This window comes from Mesoplodon bidens (assembly GCF_964165515.1).
Source record: "Mesoplodon bidens genome assembly, chromosome: 9".
NCBI lineage: Eukaryota > Metazoa > Chordata > Mammalia > Artiodactyla > Ziphiidae > Mesoplodon > Mesoplodon bidens.
In genome coordinates, this window is record NC_138166.1 from 61,988,864 (window position 1) to 62,012,045 (window position 23,182).

Consider the following 23,182-nt stretch of genomic DNA (forward strand, 5'->3'; position numbering starts at 1 on the left):
GTTTTCATTAAGGTCCTCGTTCTCTACAAAGATTATTTTCCTTTTCTGCCCTGGGTATGTTCATGGTAGCCCCCACTCACAAATGCACAGGAAAACTAAACAGAGGAGTTAAGAAGATGTCCAAATCATCTACATCAGAATGACTGTAATCAGCACTTATGATGAATTTTAATGCAAACACCAAGTCATAACCCCACTTTCGTCACCATATCCCAATGCCCCCAAAGTGAAACACAGAGGCAGGATAGCACAGGGCTTAAAGGTTTGGGGTCAAGAGCCAAACCAACATCATTTGAAACCAAGTCCAACTATTTTCTACCTTGAGAAAGTTATATTCTCTAAGACTCCGTTTTCTCACCCATAAAATAGGGACAATAATAGCCCCTACCTTGGAGGCTATAGTAAAAACTAAATGAGATACATGTGGAAAGCACATAACCCAGTGCCAGGAACATAATAACTATCATGTATTATCATGTATTATTATGGCTATTATTATTATTATTATTACCATCACAGTCATTAGCATTTCAAATCAAAGTTTGATTTCTCCTCAGCCTAGCTTGTTTGTTTTGAGATCTATACCACTGGTGTAGATTTTGAAGTGTGAGAATAAAAAAGAATATTTTGGTATAATTGTTTATTGTAAATGATTTGCACAATGATGGGCCCCAAAACTCAATCCCCCAGAGAAGTTCCCATTTTCCCCTGGGAAACAAACACCCTAATTCTTCTGCCTTTAAAGGAGTTGCCAAAAGTCAGAAAATCCATGCACTTGAGAGTTTTTGTCTCTGAAGAGCCAGGAGCTAGAAATTCCAACAGGATGGCTCCGCATCTGCCCTAGGATGGGAGTACATTAGCAGAGGGCTGTTCGTGCCTCTCACAGCCACAGATGCCAGCTGCTGCTGAGGAAATGGGAAAAGCAACCCCACTTTTCAGCTACAGTGCACCTGGTCAATTGTGAAATCCGACTTGAATGGAGAGAAATCTCATCTTGACTCCATTTGGTATTGAGCACGAAGGGTAGCCTGGCCTCCAAGGAAATGCCAGAGGCGGGGAAACTCAGAGAAAATTCAACCAACAACCAACTTAGGCAGTGGAACAGTGTTCTCTGAGTGCCAGGCCGGCCTTACTGACACCTACTGTAACAGTTTTTCAAAACAAGGACAGCTCTACCCTCACATAGCTTGCTTCAGAAATGACTTTTCCTCGTGTAAGTGGTGTTCCTTTGTCTGACAACCACACATGCAAGAAACAAGAACAAAGGAGGAAGCATCTAAGCCACCAGATCGAACACATTCGCACATCCACCTGCTGCAACATACTCATCCTATGCGTTTATTAGGGGGACAAAAATGAGTAGGAGGGTCTTTTCTATGAAGGAGTTTATCGGACCGTTATGGAGAGAAACAAGAATCCAGCTGACAATTGTAAAACTACAAGTATGGATGAGGTACCAGGGAGGTACAGAGGAGAAACAGAACTCAGAGGGAACTGTATAGCTTAGATGCTTGTATTAGAAAAGATGAAAGTTTAAAATCAATGCTTTAAGTTTCATCTTAAGAAGTTAGAAAATTAAACCCAAAGTAAACAGAAGAAATAATCAAAATCAGAACATAAGGCAATGAAATACAAAACAGATAACCAGTAGAAAAAGTTAGGTTTTTAAAAACATTAACAAAAGTAATCAACAAGCAGCAAGACTGATCAAGAAATAATGAGAAAAAAGCACAAATTACCAATACCAGGAATGAAATCCACTGCAGATTTTACAAACATTAAAAAGCCGGTAAGCAACATTATACCAATGAATATCACAACACAGATGAAATGAACAAATTTCTTGACAAATACAACTTATCAAGAATGACACAGAAGAAATAGAAAATCCAAATAGCCCTATTCCTATTAAGGCAGTGGTTATCCAAGCGTGGTTCTCCAGAATGGCACCATCAGGTACACGTGGGAACTTTTTGAAAGGTAAATCCTCAGGCCCCACTCCAGACCTACGGAATCAGAATCTGGGGGTGCGGTCTCAGCAAGCTGTGTTTTAACAGGCTCTCCTGGTGATCCTGATATCGTTTGAGAATTGCTTGAATACCATCTTCCCACAAGAAATGCAGGCCCAGATGGTTTTGGCTAATAAATGTTACCAGACACAGAAGAAAGAAAAATACCAGCCTTACAAAAACTCTTTGAGAAAACAGAGAACACTTCTCATCATTCCTTTTAATTTCTACGCCCTTTTGGAAGATGCAGGAGATTTCTTTAATTCGCCCTTTGATTCTTGTTTTGCAGTGACAGTTTCTTTGGGATGAGCCGTTCTGAGAGACAATAGGTCCACAGAGCCCAGGTGGCCGCACCGCGTGCCTTCGAGTAGAGAAGTCTTTATGAATTGTCTTCTCTCCTCTCCTTGCAGCCCTAAGAGGAGTGATTATCTACTTCTCTGTGCAGCAGCTAAGGCTCGAGGCTCACCCACAAGGATACCCACGGCACAGTGACCCTGCCTTAAGCTGTCATACCAAACCTCACTCAAGCCAGAGCAGACACCGGAGCTCAGATAACAAAACTGATTAAAATCGACTATCTGCTCATGTTATTCCCTCTAAATAAATACCCATACGACCTTTCCACATCTGCCTATTTTCGCTTATTCATCCTGAAGTTTCAGCTCAGGCGTCTCCTCCAGCAAGCCTTAACTGAACCCAAACTAAGCAGGGTTTGGGTTCAGTAAACGGTAGGGTAGAAAGGGTAGAAGCCACATCTTACTCTTTCTATTTATTTTTGAATGTCTCACAGTACCTGACCATCACATAGTTGACACTCAGTAAACATGAAGTGAAATAAAGAGCCCGCAAGTGGAGTCAGACAGGCCAAAGTCTACATCCATAAATAAAATATGCTTAACTTGATTTTACTCAATACTTTTGGTAGAACTCATTTTTAAAACTAAACACCTCTAATGTACTCTTCATTCAACCTCTCAATAACACTGTCAATGCAAACCACGTGGACTGACTTTCATTTTGCATACTTGACCTCCCTTTTTAAAAACTCTGGTGGGTGTGTTAGGTGTCTGCCCATTGACCTGTGCATTGCAGGACCTCTTTGAGAATGAATACAGGGACCAAGAGAGCAGCAGTGAACAGAGGACACCTAGAATCTCTGGCTAAAATGGCTGGATTCCCTCTTTTAGGCTCTTTCTACAGACCTGTACTTTATCTTCACGCTTTGTGGATCAACCTGAAGCAAAAGGCGGCAACTTCTCCCACACCCTGCCCATAATTTGCTGGCACCATTCCAACCACTCCTCTGCCACATGAGATCACGAAGAATTAATCTCCTGTACAAGTAGAATAAGTCCTTGAGGGAGGTCAAGTTTTGCAGAGAACATGCAAGGTCTCATTCTTAATTATGATGAAGAATGGCATTCTGTGGCCCTTAATTTTTATTCGAAGGCAGGGCATTATATTAACAGCTAATATTTATTAGGCACTTACTATATACCTAGAACTGGGTCACATACTATACATACATTGTCTCATTTAATCCTTATCAACAACCTTATGGTACTATCAGTAGCCCATACCCTGAGAATATTTAGGTTTAACCAGCTGAAAAATCACAAACTTAAGGAGGGGTGAAAATGAGATTTAAATTTAGGCCTCTCAGACCCCCAAATCTATGCTCTGAGTGCCAATGCTGTATTGTCTTGCTTACAGACTTCTGGTGTAATTATGCCCCTACAAGGTCCCGTGCAAACCAATGGCAGAAGTAAGTCACTGATATCAAGGAGGAGGAACCATCCAGCCCACCAATTTAAAGATCAAAAGTACCCTTTAAACGTGATTCATTTTCCACATAAGAGACTAATTTAAGGAAATTTTCTTTCTATTCAAAATAATGGTGCTAAATGAAAAGCAATTTAGCTTTACAATGGCTTCATCAGAACCTCATCTGTCAAATCCCTAAATCATGCTCTCGGAACACATTTCTCAACGCAGAGAAATCAGCAGGGGAAAAAAGCAACTGTAAAGCAAACAGGCGAAAGTATGAAGTTAGTGTGATCTAACGAGCATAAGCTACAGTCTTAATGAATAGCTGTGCTCGTGGGCCACCACCAACACTATCACCACCACCATCGTCATCACCATCACCACCAGCATCACCATCATTGGCACTGTTATTATAAAGCAACTTCATTCCCAAGGGGGAACACTATGACCTCTAATGAATGAGGCTTCTGTTTACCCATCAAACAGGCACTGTTTGCATTACCAAAGGGTTAATTTTCGATCCTTCTTAATAATGGGTCATGAGTGAGCAGTGGTAGCTAGCAAATATATTACTCTTCCTAACAACATAGTACACTCGAATTAGTAAAATGATCACAAAATCATGACAACGTTATTTGGAATTATGGACTTGGCGTACCAGCAGAAGTGATCACACACCTCACAGTCCACATTGCACACATCACATTCTTTTCTTAAGCTATTTAATTGTTGTGCTAACTCTAAGAAACTCTTGATTATGATGTAAATGATAAAACGTACCTTAAAGATTAAGAAACTGATTATTAAAAAGTCAACCATTTGTATTTATATCAGAGGGCAACAAGACAACAAGGGCAACCCTATCCCCTAGCGGCTGAGCACTGCCATTCACAAACTCACAGCAGAGAGGAGCTTGCCCTGTGACTCCAGATAGAGCCAAGCTTTCAGAGGTGTTGCACTGGCTCTGGACTTGTATGAATATCAATTTTTGTTGTCTGGTGTACTAAGTAGGAATCCATCCCAATTTATATTGAGGCTCACTTTGTCGTTACCAGCTTTCACTCAAATCACTATGATAATTAACTTTCTCTACTCCCGCATGTAAGAGATGGGACTTGATTTCTCAGTAAATTTGCTCTGTTTTATTGCCTATGTAACAATATGCCATATCAAATTCTTTCTTTTAAGATCTGTGATTTTATGTTTTTTAGGTCTAACAGACTATAACAGCATGTAGAACTTATGGTTTCTGATTTGTTTCAGCACAGAGTATACATAAGCCAAATAGTATTATCCCTTCAAGACAACTTCAAAATCTTTTTTAATGCATGATTTAAAGTACTTCAAAATGTTTTCCTTATAAAATTTAAATGCATCTAAACACCTGTAAAGTTGTATGTGTCAGCTCCATAAACTATGAAACAGAATTCATAAATCTGCTACATTAACAATGAATCACAGGTCAAAACAGTAATGTTAATAATAATGGCAAAAAATACTCTTTACACTTACTAAAAGCCAGGAAGTGCACTGAATGTGTTTAATCTTTATCTCATTTAACCCTTACAACAACCCTATGAGGTAAGTACTATTATTATTCCCTCTGTACAGATGAAGAAAGTAAGGCTTAGAGCAAGGTTTCTCAACCTTGGCACTGCTGACATTTTGGACCAGATAATTCTTTGTTATGGTGGGGATGTTCTGTGTATTGTAGGATGTTTAGCGGCATCCTTGGCCTCTATCTACCAGATGCCAGTAGTATATCCCACTCCCAGATGTGACAACCAAAAATGTCTTCAACACTGCCAAATGTCCCCTGGGGGAAAAATCGCCTCCACTTGAGAACCACTGGCTTAGAGAAGTTAAGGAATTTACTAAAGGTCATATACTTAAAATAGTAGAGCAGGGATTAGAAGCCAGGCATGCTGAGTCTAGAAGGCATGCCATCAACCAATAAAACATAGTGCTATTCACTCTGTGATAGTTTAAAGGACATATATTTTCCCTCAAAATAGAAAACTAAATATGAAGATGAACTATGAGTGTCTTCCTGTGGAAAGATTTTCCATGACTACACCCAACTGGGCCCTTCCAAGTTTTTTTCCTCATTAAGGCCCATGTCTCAGTGGCTGTTGACCTTGCATAGGACTCCCCTACCCCACCTACTCCAACCTTCTTTCCAAAAGAGGGTCACCAATCACTTGGTTAAGGCTGATTCCATACTTCAGTAAAAAAGACACAATCCCTGCCCCTAAAGAGCAGGGCCATCTGCTTCCTACCAGTTCCCTTACTTGACCCTACTCTGTCTCAAAGTGCAAGCCATTTGCACAGTGGCCACTGAATGCTGGTTTCTCTCTGAGGGATCCCCCTAGCCTTCAGTGACTAAGCACTTTCCAAGTACCAAAGCCTTCCTATGTGCTTCACATATACTATATCATTCTGGGCTCCCAAGAACCTTAGGAAGTATCATTATTTCCATCTGACCTACAGGAAACAAAGGTTCTGGTAAGTACTCATATTTCAATCTAGAAATGGGTGACTCCAAACTCCTGCTCTTGACCCAACTTTCTGCCCTTCTTTCATGGATGAGCAAAGACTACAGACATGCCTCTTCCAAAGCACATTCTCGGCTTAGTCTACTCCCTCCAGCTTGCTTAGAAATTTTCATGCAGGTCCCCTCTCCTCAAAGTTATGGGAATAAACAATACAGTGCAGAGAGTCATTCTACTTGTGCAGAGACAAAGGGAAAAATTCAAGCAGTGATCTCATGAATTTTGAAAAGCCATTATCATATTAAATCAGAGGGTAGAAAAATACAGGACAAATTTTCCTTTATCTGATTCTATTTTGCTGTTTACTTTTTATGTATAAAGAGTTATGTATTCATGTATGACTGATTACATTGCTCCAAAGCACTTTAAGCAGTTAAGTACTAAAACAGATGATTTTGAAAAAAACCTGGTGGTAGAGGTGAAGGATTTTTCCCCTTTCAATCACATTATTTAAATATCACTGTTGCTTGTTGGGTTTTTTTTTAAGTCTTCATTGAATTTTCCTGAGAACTTCAACTTGTGGGTTGAGGCCAAATATGAAAAATGTCAGATGTAAAATGTCTTGATGAGAAAATAAAAATTGGCAGAGTAGGGAAATGAACTCCAAAAGGCATATTTTTCTGACACTTTGATTTTATTCAGCTTTAAGCTGCTTCATTTGGGGGCGGGGAGGTTCCACAGCTGTAAAAAATTATAAAACCACCGGAATGAAAAAAAAAAACAAGACATTTTTAGCATCTCAAATACCTGCCTTTAAACCCTAGCCCAACCATTTCTCTGCTTTGTGACATCAGTCAAGTTACTTATTTTCCCTGGGTTCTTCAGCCGTAAAAGGATCACTGTAAAGATTAAATAAGATAATGCATGTGAAGCCCTGCCACATGGTAAACACACAGTAAATTTAATCAATAAAATGCCTTTTAGACATATCTATGTCTTGGCCAAAGTTTATGTTTTGGCATTTGTCCTTTTAATGTCCTTCTCATGATTAGTTCACACTATTTAGGTGAAATTAGAAGTATCTAAATCATGGGTAATCTGGCTGGTGGCCAAAGGACCATCACTATGAGGCCAGACCATGGTACCTGCCCAATGACCTCCATGCTAATCAGCAATGTTGCTCCTCCTCAGTGATTCAGTTATAGGTCATAGAGGGCTTGTCATCACTGGAAATGTTGTTTGGTGGTCTCGGTTTTCCTGTAGAAAACCTTAGTAATTAGAATCAGAGAGTATCATTCTTGAGCCAAAAGGAACTATAGAAATTCTCGTGTTCAACCTCATCCCTTTATAGATGAGGACACTGAGATCAGAGAGGAGTGAACTGCAAAGCTAAACTAGCGACAGAATACAAATCTGATTCTTCATCTTTCATCTATACCAGTGGTTTTCAACCACAGATGACTTTGCCCCCCAAGGGACATTTCTGGTTGTCACAACTAGGTATAGGGGGTTTGCTATTGGAATCTAGTGAGTAGAGGCCAGGGATGTTACAAAACACCCTACAATGCACAGGACAGTCCCTACAATGAAAACACCCATAGTACCAAGGTTAAGAAACTCTGATCTACACTACTGGACCCAGTGTCTCCCGATACTCCAAAAGCTGCCTCTTAAGCTGCTGTTGGGCATTGGACTTGGTCCCAATTTGGAAGCTCTCACCAATGATTGAATCGATCAAGTTAATTCTGCCTCTTTAGTATTGAAGGCTATTGGGATTAGGAGGGATTTATAGAGTTGCCTACTTGGGCAACTGAAAGTCTGGGCGTAACTTCTGAAGCACAGTGATATGCCCAGCATGAGTGCTGCTGAAGTCTTAAAGAAGCACTTAGGTCTTATTAGGCAATCTAAGAAAATGATTCTCAAAACACCACAGAACAGTCAAATATTCAAATATTCAGAATAATGCACCACAAACAAATACACTGACACTGCACTAAACATCTCCAGGACTAATGGTTCGAATGGAGGAGAGGTAGAGATTGAAGTACTGATGTAGAGCAAAAATACTCTCAGAGTTTCCACCCAAAGCTAGAGACCCATATTGAAAGTACTTAAACAGAAAAGCAGAGTCAATGATCCAAGCAATTGCATATTTTTTGATTCTTGTCCATGCATGCCATCTGGCTTGCTGACCTCATAGGTCCCCACCCTGGCCAGTGTGACGGCCAAATAGAGGCTGAATGTGGGAGTATGTGGTGATCTACAAGTATGAATCATTTATCAATCTGAGCTTATTTACCCGCAGTTCCACCTGGTAATTCTGGCTTTAGTTCTGACCCATGGTAGAAATACATGAAGGATCCCAATCTGATACACTCATAAATTCAATCCACACTAATAAATACTAATCAGGTCCAAGGCATCATGCTTTGGGGGAGCAAAGCCCCTACTCAAAAAAAAAAAAAAATCACAATGATGCCAAGAAGAATGACATGCACCCAACTAATTCTTGTACATGGTTCACAGGCCAACAGCCGCGGCTTCAGAGCCGGGAAAGGGCGGAGAGCATAGCAAGCACGGCGCCCCTAGCCCCTGACCCGCGATGCTCCGCGGAGGCGCCGCAACCTCGCCGCACGCTTCCCCAACACAAGCGACCTCTGAGCCCGCCTGTCCCACGGACCCGGGCGCACCTCCGGCCACCGGGACCCAGGACGGAGGCGCGGGGCGCGGGGCTCGGCCGGCGGCGGGCGCTGGGGCGGGCGGGGACCCCGGCTCCAGCCCTGAGGCCGCGTGGACCCGCCACACCCACCTCCGTCCCCGCCGCCAGGAAAACCATATGTTTCTTTTTTACGTCCCTGAGTCTGTTTATGTTTTCTCAATGATTTCAGTGGTGTGCATTTTTTGATTCCACATATAAGTGATATCAAATAATACTTGTCTTTCTGACTGACTTACTTTACTTAGTATGATTACCTACGTTTACGTTTTACCTATGTTTATATTCCTGTAAATGACATTATTTCATTCTTTCACACAGCGGAGTCATATACCACTATGTACATATATCACTTGTTTTTTATCTGTTCATCTGTCCATGGACATTTTGTATCTCTCCACATCTTGGGTATTGTAAACGGTGCTGCCGGGCACACTTGGGTGCATGTGACTTTTCTTTGGAATTCTGGTTTTCTAAACATATACTCTTAGGGGAGGGGATATGGGGTTATATGTATACATACAGCTGATTCACTTTGTTATATAGCAGAAATTTAACACAACATTGTAAAGCAATTATACTCCAATAAAGATGTTGGAAAAAAAAAAAAAAAAACTACAATGAGGTATCACCTCACACCAGTCAGAATGGCCATCATCAAAAATCTACAAATGGGCTTCCCTGGTGGCGCAGTGGTCGGGAGTCCGCCTGCCGATACGGGGGACGCGGGTTCGTGCCCCTGTCCGGGAGGGTCCTGCATGCCGCGGAGCGGCTGGGCCCGTGGGCCATGGCCGCTGGGCCTGCGCGTCTGGAGCCTGTGCTCCGCAGCGGGGGGTGGGGGGCACAGCGGTGAGAGGCCCGCGTACCGCAAAAAAAAAAAAAAATCTACAAACAACAAATGCTGGAGAGGGTGTGGAGAAAAGGGAACCCTCTTGCACTGTTGCTGGGAATGTAAATTGATACAGCCACTATGGAGAACAGTATGGAGGTTCCTTAAAAAACTAAAAATAGAACTACCATATGACCCAGCAATCCCACTCCTGGGCATATACCCAGAGAAAACCATAATTCAAAAAGAGTCATGTACCAAAATGTTCATTGCAGCTGTATTTACAATAGCCAGGACATGGAAGCAACCTAAGTGTCCATCAACAGATGAATGGTTAAAGAAGATGTGGCACATATATACAATGGAATATTACTCAACCATAAAAAGAAACAAAATTGAGTTATTTGTAGTGAGGTGGATGGACCTAGAGTCTGTCATACAGAGTGAAGTAAGTCAGAAAGAGAAAAACAAATACCGTATGCTAACACACATATATGGAATTTAAGAAAGAAAGAAAAAAAAGGTCATGAAGAACCTAGGGGCAAGACGGGAATAAAGACACAGACCTACTAGAGAATGGACTTGAGGATATGGGGAGGGGGAAGGGTAAGCTGTGACAAAGCGAAAGAGAGGCATGGACATATATACAGTACCATACGTAAGGTAGATAGATAGTGGGAAGCAGCCGCAGAGCACAGGGAGATCAGCTCCGTGCTCTGTGACCACCTAGAGGGGTGGGATAGGGAGGGTGGGAGGGAGGGAGACGCAAGAGGGAAGAGATATGGGAACATACATATATGTATAACTGATTCACCTTGTTATAAAGCAGAAACTAACACACCATTGTAAAGCAATTATACTCCAATAAAGATGTTAAAACAACAACAACAACAACAACAACAAAAAGACACATGCACCCCAATGTTCACTGCAGCACTATTTACAATAGCCAGGACATGGAAGCAACCTAAATGCCCACTGACAGATGAATGGATAAAGAAGATGTGGTATATATATACAATGGAATATTACTCAGCCATAAAAAGGAACGAAATTGGGTCATTTGTAGAGACGTGGATGGACCTAGAGACCGTCATACAGAGTGAAGGAAGTCAGAAAGAGAAAAACAAATATTGTTTATTAATGCATATATGTGGAATCTAGAAAAATGGTACAGATGAACCAGTTTGCAAGGCAGAAATAGAGACACAGATGTAGAGAACAAATGTATGGACACCAAGGGGGGAAAGCGGGGAGTGGGTGGTGGTGGTGGGATGAATTGGGAGATTGGGATTGACATATATACACTAATGTGTATAAAATAGATAACTAATAAGAACCTGCTATATTAAAAATAAAATAAAATTCAAAAAACAAAAAAGACAGCCTCTTCAATAAGTGGTGCTGGGAAAACCCAACAGCTACATGTAAAAGAATGAAATTAGAACACTTCCTAACACCATACACAAAAATAAACTCAAAATGGATTAAAGACCTAAATGTAAGGAAAGATTGTTAATGAAGAAGGAATGATAGAAAACACAAGGCAAATATGACCGTCAGCAAGGAGTTGAGCTTGACTGGAACTCAGGGTGAATGAAAGAGCATAACAGAGACAAACAGGAAAATTGAGATGGAGGTAGATGACGAAACCCTTAAAATCCCAGACAAGAAGATAGTCTTTACTAGCTGAAAGGAAGCCAGTGGAGGTTTGTTGCTGTTGAGTTACTGTTGCTTTTTTTCTAAACAGATGTGACACTGTGGAAAAAGGAATCAGACACGGGTAAGCAGAATGGAGATGAAGAAACCAGAATAACAAGAGTGGTTAGGAGGCTATTCAAGACTCTAAGAGATGGATAATGAGACTGGACCAAGATGATGAGAATGAAAATAGTGAGGAGGAAAAGCCCACAACCTGTTAGAGACCCATGTATCACAGGTGAAGGAGAGAACAAAAAGGAAAAGTTGAAGAAACACACACAACAGAAGCTCATATAAAAGGACTCAAAAGTGTTGATCCTGGGTGAGTGGGAGAATGGCAGTAATTATCAGACCTGAAGATGGAAGAGAAAAGAAGATTGAATTGTGCCTAGACAATCCTCTTGATTCAGAAAATGACAGCTCAATGCCAAGGTCATTCTTCCTACTAGTGTCTAAATATACTACCCAGACTCAGTGCCTGAGCTACTGACTCCACCTCTGAGGGAGGGAGCACCCTCTCGCCATACTTCGTTCCCAACTCCTGCTACACAGACTCTGAGTCTAGATCCCTGCACCTGTGCTGCCCAGACTCCTGCTGATCTATTAAGAAGGCGAATGAGTGAGTGAGGGATGATGAGTGGCAGTTGCCTGATACTTTGAAATCTGACCAAACTATCTATGTGGACCCTCCATCACCCTCCTTTCTCCCCTGGCTGTTTCACCTGAAATCACAGTACTTGTAGGCCATTTCCCATGTTAACTCCCTTGGGCATTATCCTTTGTGGCTAATTCTCAGTGTCCATCTGTGATTTGTGCCCTAACCAGACCACTTTGCTCCTTTCTCTGGCATTCTGTCTGCCACCATTCATTGTAAACTCACCCTGACTCAGCTGGCCAACTTGGAATGTAAACTGGACGTATTCTCATAGCTGATGCGCACGTTCCTACTACTCTGAGAATTATAGTCATCCCAAATACACATAGGAAAATATTTTTTTTTTTTTTTTTTGTTACACGGGCCTCTCACTGTTGTGGCCTCTCCCCTTGCAGAGCACAGGCTCCGGACGCACAGGCTCAGCAGCCATGGCTCACGGGCCTAGCCGCTCCGCGGCATGTGGGATCCTCCCAGACCGGGGCACGAACCCGTGTCCCCTGCATTGGCAGGCGGACTCTCAACCACTGCGCCACCAGGGAAGCCCAGGAAAATATTTTTTAAAGGACTTTATTTCTTAGAAGATCCTCTTGCCCCAGATTTCACCACTAATACTTGGGCTCTAAATGTCAATACTACTGAGTAAGTAGTAGCGTGCAAGATTGGTTATCCATAAGCATGCACAAATATGTGCGTTGATATACCCTATCACCCCTTTAACTTCCCCCACAAGTTATCTGGCTGTCTTTTTTTTTACCACAAAGGTAGGGGGACCAACATCCACTGAGTCTATGTCAGTGACTCCAAAAGAGCTTCAGGATTCACCAATGAGTCTTAATATGTCCGGAATGAAACGGGACACAGTTCAGCAAAAGATGCACCTGCTAACATAAGAATACGAGTGCTTGGAAGGCAGTCGTGCCGAAGGGTGATATCCACTCACCTTCCTACCCATCCCCGCCCACACAAGACAATCTATTATTAACAGCAAAGGTGGAGGTTCTGCTGATGACTCATTAAGTATGCTGATTCATGGAGGATGACATGGGCAGACCTGACTAAAGAAATCATTTGCTGGATTTAATCAATTATTGGGTTCATCAAATGTGATTACTGAGCCACATAAAACTCCAAGTAAAAGAAGGCATTAGACACTTGAGGGAAAAAAAATAACTCCTTGTTATGCCTTGCAACAGATAGAGGCCATTCTCTTATCTACATGTGCAAGATGCACTTTATCAATTATTTCCACACGTTTGTACCCTGGGCTGTCTTCCTCCCAATGTCCAGAATATTTTTGAGCCATTTGCCCCTTTGAGAAAAAGCGTAAAGAATCAGCAAAACATACATGTTTAAAATAACTGAAAACATGAAGAAAAACATTCTCAACTACCCCGTTAGACTTTAATACGCCCATTCGCTCAAGCACCACGAATACTAAACAATACTGTCGGCTCTCGTTTGTGATCCAGTGAAAGAAGAGCGTGCGATAAGGTAAGGATCCTCCCCAAAGATCTAACTGTTCCCAATGACATTCAGTATTTACATCTGTTATAGTACTTACTAACTTTTATTATAATTTTGTCACAGTCACACCTACAAGCCTGTATACCTCCTCACAGAGGCTATTTTTTATGTATTGTTTTATTTCTGGTATTTATTTCAGTGTATGGCAACAGTAAGTATTCAGTAAACTTTTGTTAAAATGGGAGATTTTTGTAAAGTGCTATGCATGTGACTATCAATCTGATTATCAACAAAAAGAGAGAAAACTTTGGCTAAAGTTAACCGTTCACAGAAATGTCTAGGTTTATGAAATGAGTAAATCAGAGTCAGAACCAGAACGTCTACTTAAATGATCTTAACAAAGCTAGGGTTAGTAACAAACAAGTCAACAAAAACCTTCATGCCACTGAGAGTTTTGCTATCTGGTGGCCTTAAAACTCCAACCCCTGGCCATCCTGACCAAAGTATTTCCACCGCCCACACATATGAAAACAGAACAGTTGTCTGTGGAGGTCCCTCAGGTTTGTGGATATGTCTTTATTTGTACAACTGCCTCTAATTGTGTTGACCATTCACAGATTCCCTAGCACACTGAAACAGGGAGTGAGTGTGTGTGCATGGTGTGTGTGTTGGAAGCTCTTCTAATATAGACTCAGCTTATAACATCATCCTTCATAGAAATTCTGTTCTTCAGGGGCAGCCCCGAAATATTAGATTATTTATAGATATTTGTGATTATTTTGTACATGGTCTGGCATGCTTTCTCAAAGATACAAACTTCTCAGAGCCAGACCTGATAACTTGAAGCTGCAGCTGTATTGAAAACAACCTGATGAGAATTTTATGGGGAAGCAGGTTTCCGGTGTAATCCCCTCTAGCTGTCAAATTACCATTTCACCACTTCAGCAAATCTCTTGAAATGATTGGCCTTTCTGGACAAGCCCCATTCAGAAAGCAAAAGGATGGTTCCCCTTAATTGTGTTTATTTAAAGCCCAATCTAATAAAGTTGTGCAGGGAGAAGCTTACCTCCTACCTACAGGTGCCCTTGCTAACCCAGTAAACAGTACTTATAACATCACTCTTTCTGTTGAAATTCTGGTCTTGAAAGACATCAGTACATTTCCCTTAACACTAAAAGTGAGACTTAGTAGAGCCACTGTCATCAAAATATTCTTCTGGATGGGAATAAAGACACAGACCTACTAGAGAATGGACTTGAGGACACAGGGAGGCGGAAGGGTAAGCTGGGACAAAGTGAGAGAGTGGCATGGACATATATACACTACCAAATGTAAAATAGATAGCTAGTGGGAAGCAGCCGCATAGCACAGGGAGATCAGCTCGGTGCTTTGTGACCACCTAGAGGGGTGGGATAGGGAGGGTGGGAGGGAGGGAGATGCAAGAGGGAAGAGATATGGGGATATATGTATATGTATAGCTGATTCACTCTGTTATAAAGCAGAAACTAACACACCATTGTAAAGCAATTATACTCCAATAAAGAGGTTAAAAAAATATTCTTGTGGGTTACTAAAATCTGCCTAGTACTTTATGAAATATTTAAAGAAATATATCTACCTCAGTTGAGTTGTAGTGGGATAATGATGACGTTGAAAGCTAGTCAATTTTTTTTCCTTTAACATGGCTTTAGAAGGTAAATAAATACATGAGTAAAAGGAAATGAAACTTAGCAAGAAAAGTTTAAACAAAGGTAGATTATTTTTGTATCCTGAGCTGTTTTTCCCCTTATGTCCAAAGCAAACCTACAAGATCTAAATGTTTTTAATGTAGCATTTGTGTCACTTAGTTTTCCTACATGAAGCCACCAACTTTACCTGACTAATTATTGACTGAATCCAAATAACCGCACTTAGAATTCAACTAACCAGTTGAGTCCACACTAGTACACCTGTCACTAACATGAAAAAGGAATCACAGCTATTCCCAGTCCAAATGAATCATCCAACAGACAAGCATATATTCAAACAGACCAGCATCTGACGGGGTATCAAGATATATTTAGAAGTGCCTACCATTCATCAAATGAGGTATCCACATACTCCAAATTTACAGATCCCTGGAAAAGGTCTCAAGCAAGATCATTCTGATAAAGGTTGAAGGTTTGATGCATGACAATGGCCTCAAATTCTTTAACACCTTCCCATCAAGAAATGTAACTATATCCCCTTCTCTTGACTCTGGGTGGATTCTGCAATAGCTTGACCAATAAGATACAGAAGAAGTAACATTAAGGCAGTTTCAGGGAGACCAGCACCTTCCACTCCTTTTCTCTTGGAACACGTGGCCTAGGAAGCCAGTTAAGAGTGCAACACCCCCGAGACCACCATGCAGTAGAAGCCCAAACTCCTGGAGACATTCTGGAGGATGAAAGCCATGTGGAGAGAGAGAGAAAGAAAGGAGCACCGAAGCTCCCCACACGCGAGTGAAGAATCGATCTTGGAAGTGGATCCTCCATCCACATCAGCCCCAGCTGACACCAGGTGGGTCAGATCCAAACCACCCAGACAAGTCCTTCCTGAACTCCTGACCTATAAAATCATGAGCAAAGTAAAACCCTTGTTCTAAGCCATAAGGGCGGGGATGGTTTGTTACTCAATGATAGATTAGTAGACATGGATATATTTCACATGAGAATATGCATGTGATTAAAAGCAGAAGAGCTCACACCAAGCCTCTATTAATTTGCACTTTATAAGACTTCCATAAAGCTGATACAAACCAGTTTTTTTTGACATCGACATAAAAATGCAACAGCTTTCACATCAGACATGCAAAAATATGCTTTCCCCAAAAATTGACACAGTAATTTGAAACCTGACAGGTTTGAGCAGTTCTCTTGAGAAACTCCCTCTTACCTGTCTATTTATCTCCCCTTAAAATAAAATTGAGGCAACTCTGAAACATCTCATACCCCAAGTTAACTACATGTGAAAATGAGAGATTACCTTTTACTAGTAAAGACTACTATGCCCTCTAATCTGAGTGATTAATTTACGCCCTGCTCAGTGGTTCACATGCAATTACTACCATGAGCCTGATGAACCTGAACAAGACAGAATTATTCGGCCATCTGTATAAGCTCGCTAATTTTAGAAAAGTATAGCAACCTCTAGGAAGCTTTTAAAGTTTTAGTTCATTTTCTCTCAATGATTTGTGCACCTCCACACTGCACATCAAATGATGACACCACTACTTTGGATTACTGACTTTATTTGGAAACCACAGGACATAGGAGCCTCTACTATGAGATGAGGCCCCCTAGAAGAGGTCAGATTAAAGTTGTCACTGAAAGTACCATTGTTGAAACCTATTGGAAGATTTTAATTGCAACAGCAATTTTTGATCTCATATAATCTGTTTAAAGTCATAATACCAAAGTCAAACAATGAAAAGCAGACACTAGGCTTTTAGACTTAGCCGTAGTCTTCTGCTGCTTGGCGAACAGAAGGTCTAAGCAACTCTATTTCTTTGGAATGTGCTTTCCAAACTCTTCTCAATAAAACAGAGTAATGGAGGGTGAAGACAGATGATATTCTACTTTAAATTACCCTTTCCATGGTTAAATCAAAAGACTGCCCTTAAAGGAATTTGTACCTATGTTTTGAGCTCAACAGCATTTTGTCAGCAAATCAGGCAAAGGAGAATCCAAACACTAAACATGCATTTGCAAACCTTTTCTGCTCCACCTATAATCCTTCACACATGCCCTCAGCCCAGCCCCACTCTGGTCAAGGTTTTAATAAAATCACTAGATAACTTAGCAGTAAACAAGCTTTTTAAGCCACCGGATCCACTCGGATCCACTCTCACGTGAAGGTGTACACTTACTATGCCACACTAAATGCCTGCAATCAATTTTTAATTACAGAAACAGTAGTGACTCGAAGATAAAGCAGGCAACTCACTGAGAAGGAACTGAGAGACTGTTTATTACAATGAACGCCCACCATGAGCCAGACTTGCGAAGAGTTGTGACACAAAGGAGTCAACCGACCAGTTCCCCTTTCTCAGAGGGATGCTCTTACCTCTGGGACGTTTTCTTATATTTCCTCCTGTGGGAAAAGAAGCATAAACACACATCAGAAAAGAGTTTGAGGCAGGTGGTAGGTTAGAAAAAGATAGCTTCAGCGGGGATGGACGCAGAGGTGAACACTTTGTAGAAAGTTCCCTCTGTGAGGCTTGTGGGTCTCAAAGCCCACTTAAAAGTTTTGGATTATTGTGTTACATTGTGGTTGGATGCAGAGAATCATAGTCTTATCAGCTACACATAGCATCCCAAGAGCTCAATGGCTCTGCCCCCGATATTCTGCTCTTTCCCCTCTGAGAGCACTGTAGCATCCTGGTTGAGATCAGACCTTAAAGACGGCAAGATCCAGGTTCAAATCTCAGCCCTTCATTCACCAGGTTCATGGAGTTGTTGAGGAGTAAGTGGGCAGAGGCTGTGAAGCGTGTCTTGTATCTGGCACGTATTAAATGGTCCACAACTCTTAGCTATTTGTACTGTCATTACTGTTACTATTATCCCCATCAGCTAGCAGTGAAGTCCCTTTAAAGACCTGCCTTTTAAAATGTAAATGTGTAATCATGCAACTATACCGTAAGACCAGTCTAAGGTCTTCAGAGAAGGAAGACATGAGAAAAGGGACAATGAGAAAGTCTAGAAGCAAAAATAGTGAGAGCAGAATCAGGAACTTGCTACTGGCTAAGCTGTGGGCTCAGGCCCCTGGAAGAACACGTCCCCAGGAAGCACAAGTAGCTGGAGTTCTACTCCACCTCTGCTATTTAGAGTCCTCACTTAGCCTTGGGCAAATCTATTGGGTGCAGGGCTTCTTAATCTATCAAACGAAGGTCACATCTGCCCTGGTTATCTCACCTGGGTCACAGTGGCATTCGAGGAGGAAATGGCCATAAAAGTTTATTTTCCAGTGTATCCCAATGTTTTTCACATTTGTGTCAGCTTTTGTAGGCTCTGAAGACCCTCAAAAGAGTTTTAAAAGACTCTTCAATGGAGGGGATTAAAGGAAAGGAAGTGCTGGGAGAGGAAGACGCATCTCCTGGTAGCATCTCCAGGAAGGGCAATGCAGCTGTCCTTGGTTCCACACCAACATTCCCATTACAGTCACCGCACCAGAAAGCCAAGCTACTGATTTGTTAATAGAGCTACATGTCACACATGCTTTAAAAAAAGGCACAGATGTTTCAAATTCAGAATCCCTATGACCTGTGACATCTCTGTTTAAATGAAAACATACATGGCAGTGTGACATGTTAAATGAAGTAAGCAGCATGCAGCGCCGAACCCACAATATGATCTTGACCTGATAGGTACTGATACCTATTTATCTATAAGGAAAAACACCAGAGTGATAATCACGAGCCCAGGGTAGTAGGTTAATGAATCATTACTTTTATTTTTACTTGTATGAATTTTCTATATTTTCTATTTTAAATGAGCATTATGATTATAATTAGAATAATTATAAAAATTTATAAAATATTCAGTCACATATACAGATATATACATCTATTGGAAGAACATACAGAGATATTTACATGTTTGAATTATATCATATATGTAGGGAGGAAGGTCAACTAACAGATGGGTTAGGTCTTGGGCTTGAGAGCAAACTACCTGTGTTCTGATCTTGGCTGTGGCACTCAGCTCTACAGTGTTGGACCAGATATTCAACCCCTCTGAGCCTCACTTTCTTTATCTGTAAAGTGGGAATAATCAGAGCACCTCTCTCAAGACCTTGTGGTGAGAAATAAATGAGATAACCCACCTGAATGTCAGCTCCCCACAGGCAGATTCTTTGTATGCTGCCCCACTGTATCCCACTGCTTAAAACAGTGTTTTGCACCCCCTCCAAAAGCTGTGATGGGTGTGCACTGACCATCCTGGACCATCCCCCCACCCCAGCAGTGATAGTTCACACGCTCTAGGCAGTAGCAAAGGCAGAGGTTTCATCCACAGGCACAAACACAGTGAGCTGTGGGTGTGACCCATGCCCTTGGCCCTCGTTAGAACTGCTGTCTAATGCACCGGGCTCGGGAGTCTCTGGCAAGACTGGAAAATAACCCAGTGAGAGTGTGCAAGGGCCAAAGGTAAGGGGGCAGTCGGGGCAGATGGATGCCCCTGGTTCCCACCCAGAAACTCAACTAGTTCTGTCAACAGAGTGTATCTTCAGAGGCCAGAAGAAGACAACCTTTGCTATTGGCTTCCACAGAATTCTGCCAACATTTGCCAAGGTTCCTACAAAGGCACTGCTGGGAACGCGGAGTGCATCAAAATGAACAAAAATAAGAATAGCTTCCAATTTCAGCACCTACTAGTAACAAGCACTTAACATACATCACTAATCCTCATAATAATTCTACTAAGGTCTACTCTCTGAAAGAATCTGAATCCTAAAAAAGGAAATTAATACATGTTACCAAAAATGTTATATTATAACAACCAAGACAAGGGGTGGCTCAGGAAGCTTCGTGAAAGAGGTAGCTTTGATTGATGGGCAGGAGTTCAACAAGGAGGAATATGTAAGTACGTGGGCAAGCAGGTAAGAAGGGCGTGCCTAATGACCTCCAACCAGCCCAACTCAGCCCAGCCAGATTCAGAGGCAGATAGCGGGTTCTAAGGTTAAAAAGTGCTGAGCTAATCAAAAAAAGTAATGAAATGTATACTTTTTTTTAAAAGATGACACCTGAGAGAAGGGGTCACCTGTTGCATTGTCTTGTGGAAAGACAATAGGGTTCTGGAATGTGATAAACCTGGTTCAAAATCCAACTTCTCCCTCTCTAGCCGCGAGACTCAGACAAGCTCTACACTAAAGCAAGCTTTAGCTTCCCCATCTATAAAATGGGAGGAATGATCTCAGAGAACATAATGCACTGAATTTGCCAGGTACCATGCATGCCATATAAGGGGAATTCTAAAAGTTTTAGGACCCTGTCGCCTTGTTTTGAGTTTCTTGAGCTCAGGGGTCCTGTCATATGGGTCTCTGTATCTATCCCAAGGGCATGCACATCGACGGGCACATGGTTGGTACACAACCAATGTCTGGCAAAATAAATACATCATTTGTAGCTGCCACCCACACATATCAAAAACATGGGTTGTGCATTTGGTAGACCCAAAAAAGAGAGACCAAAAAATCTGATTTTCAGTCCAACTCACCTTCCCAACATTCACTCCCCACCTTCACAGATGCATTCCTGACTTCACAGATTCTTCCATGTTGTCTCATTTAGACAGACAGCCCCCATGTCCAAAGAGACCCAACCCAAACAGTGTCATCTTACACTGGAGCTGGAAGGTCAGCACTTAAAGCACAAGAGAAAATACAGATCCATGGAAATTACTCTACTCAAGATCCTACTCACAGATCATCTTGACTGGGCAAGATGGTGAGGCTTGAGTCCTACTTATCCTTGAGCTTTCAGCTTTCAGCTGAGTCATTACTTTCTCCCGGAAACCTTCTAGGGCCTCCCAAACTGGATCATCCCTTTTGTGTGTTCCATGGTGGCCAGAGCTCATCTGTTATGCTGATAGCAAGATCGATAGCTTGTCCACTACCTGCTAGTGTTTCTCCCTTGCCTAACATCGTGCTTGACAAATGACAGCTGTTCAATATACTGCTGTTGCGTGAATGAGTGAATTTATCAAGACACTGATCAAAATGCTTTCTTTTTACTCATTTTTTTTCTGTTTAGTGATGAGTTACTACAAGCAGTGAGGCCACCTACCACAGTCATGGTTTTCTACACACAGGAGGAATGCAATGAGAGAAGGCTGGGGGGGGGAAGCTGGAGAGGAGGCTCACAATTGTTGAGCATCTCCTCTGTTCCATGTCTGTTACATAAATTAACTCACTTTGACCTCCTACAGACCCTAGGAGGTTTACCTCACTTTATACTTGAGGGCAATGAGGCTCAGAGAGGTTAAGTAACTTTTCTAAGGACACAGAACCTTGAACTGGTTGAGACAGAAAGCAAACTCTGAAGCCCTCAAAGAAAATTGAAGAAATTAGTCAAAGAAGTCAAAGGATGCCTGGAGGAAATTTAGACACTCGACAAAAACAAACAAAACCAACCACAGAACATACTGGGCTCTTTCCATCCAAACGCAGGAAATGAGCTGGAAAAGAACCTAGTTTATTCTTGGCCTTTTGTTTTTAAGAACTTCAACAGAATTTGCCCCTGATTCATAACCTTAAAGACAAAGGGAATGTTTTTAAATGCTCTGTTTTGGTTTCTCAAACTTACTTTACATTTATAATTTTTTTGAAACTTATAACAATACATCACAAGTCTCAAGATTCACGGAGCTAGACTGAGCTCATTCAGACCACAGAGAATGACCAGGAGCTGCTGTGCTCTGGTATCTCGGCAGTGTGGGAGATGGAGAGGGCACACCTGCACACTGAGGCAGAAGGCAGGCCATCCTCACAAGGCCAGGCTGAGGAAGCCACATGGACAAAGGCCTAGAGCACTTTGCAAACTCTGTTCCCCGGAAGGCCCTCTACCCTTCACTCACTCACACACACACACACACACACACACACACACACACACACACACGGCATTGTTTGTCTATTCACTTGTTTTTTAAAAAGAGAGGCATTACAGTATAGCGTTTAGGATCACTTACCTAAGCTAAATCCCTTCTTCAACTTACTGTGTCCAGTAAGCTATGTGACCTTTGGCAACTTACGTCACTTTCCCAACCACCAGTTTCCTTATCTGCAAAATTTGGGGAACAATAATATGCCTTTCACAGGTTGATGTGAGAGTTGAATGTAATAATGAATGTAAAGCTTTAGCACAGTGTTGGGCATCCAGTAAATGTTCAAGAACGAGTCAGCTACTATACTTACAACAACAGTACTGCATAAGTGAGAGTGGTATTATAATTCCATAGGTTTCCACATTTTGTTTGAAAAAAAAAGCCTTTCATTGATTAAAAAAGTTTTAAAAAGAAGTTTAAGATTGTTTTCTAAAGTAGAAAAATTGAATACTCCGAGTTCTCATCTTAGAACACTTGAGCCACAAAGAAAGCAGGTGCTAATCTCAGTCCTACTAAGCAGAGGAGGAACTGAAACTCTGCCCAGCTCTCCTCACTCCTCACACGCCCAAGGGAGCCTGCAGGCTGTATACACTCTGACACCCACCCAGCAGTGGTCCCTGTTAGCCTAGCAGACCCACACACTTTCCTCTAATGTCAAAGCTGGGTCGTTGCTCAGAAAGCAGGAAAAAAAGAAAGTAAAATTAGATATTTAGGAACTGGACACCATGATAATCCTTAGAAATATCTAAAATTATCTTTAAGAAAAAACCTTTTTATCAATAATTCCCTAAAAACTGAAGCCCAGTGAGTTGCTTACACAGAATCCCTAAGCATCCTCTAGAAGTTATAACTCAGCACAGAGATATCATGCTATAACTAGTAAAATTATTGATTGACCACATCCACTTACCTGTTAGGCAAATTA

At 41.6% G+C, this 23,182-nt stretch overlaps 1 protein-coding gene across 5 annotated transcripts in view; it reads right to left on the reverse strand.

Annotated features, from left to right (window-relative positions):
* Window positions 1-23,182, reverse strand: part of PDE1C (phosphodiesterase 1C) — a gene marked incomplete at both ends in the record, with an annotated part of 531,390 nt that overhangs the window by 231,385 nt on the left and 276,823 nt on the right. The window contains one exon of one of the 5 annotated variants that reach the window (XM_081244326.1): window positions 17,720-17,746. The exons of the other annotated variants lie outside the window; for them this stretch is intronic. Coding sequence (XP_081100452.1) covers window positions 17,720-17,746 — 27 coding nt within the window. The remainder of the gene's footprint in view (window positions 1-17,719; window positions 17,747-23,182) is intronic. 5 annotated transcript variants of the gene reach the window in all.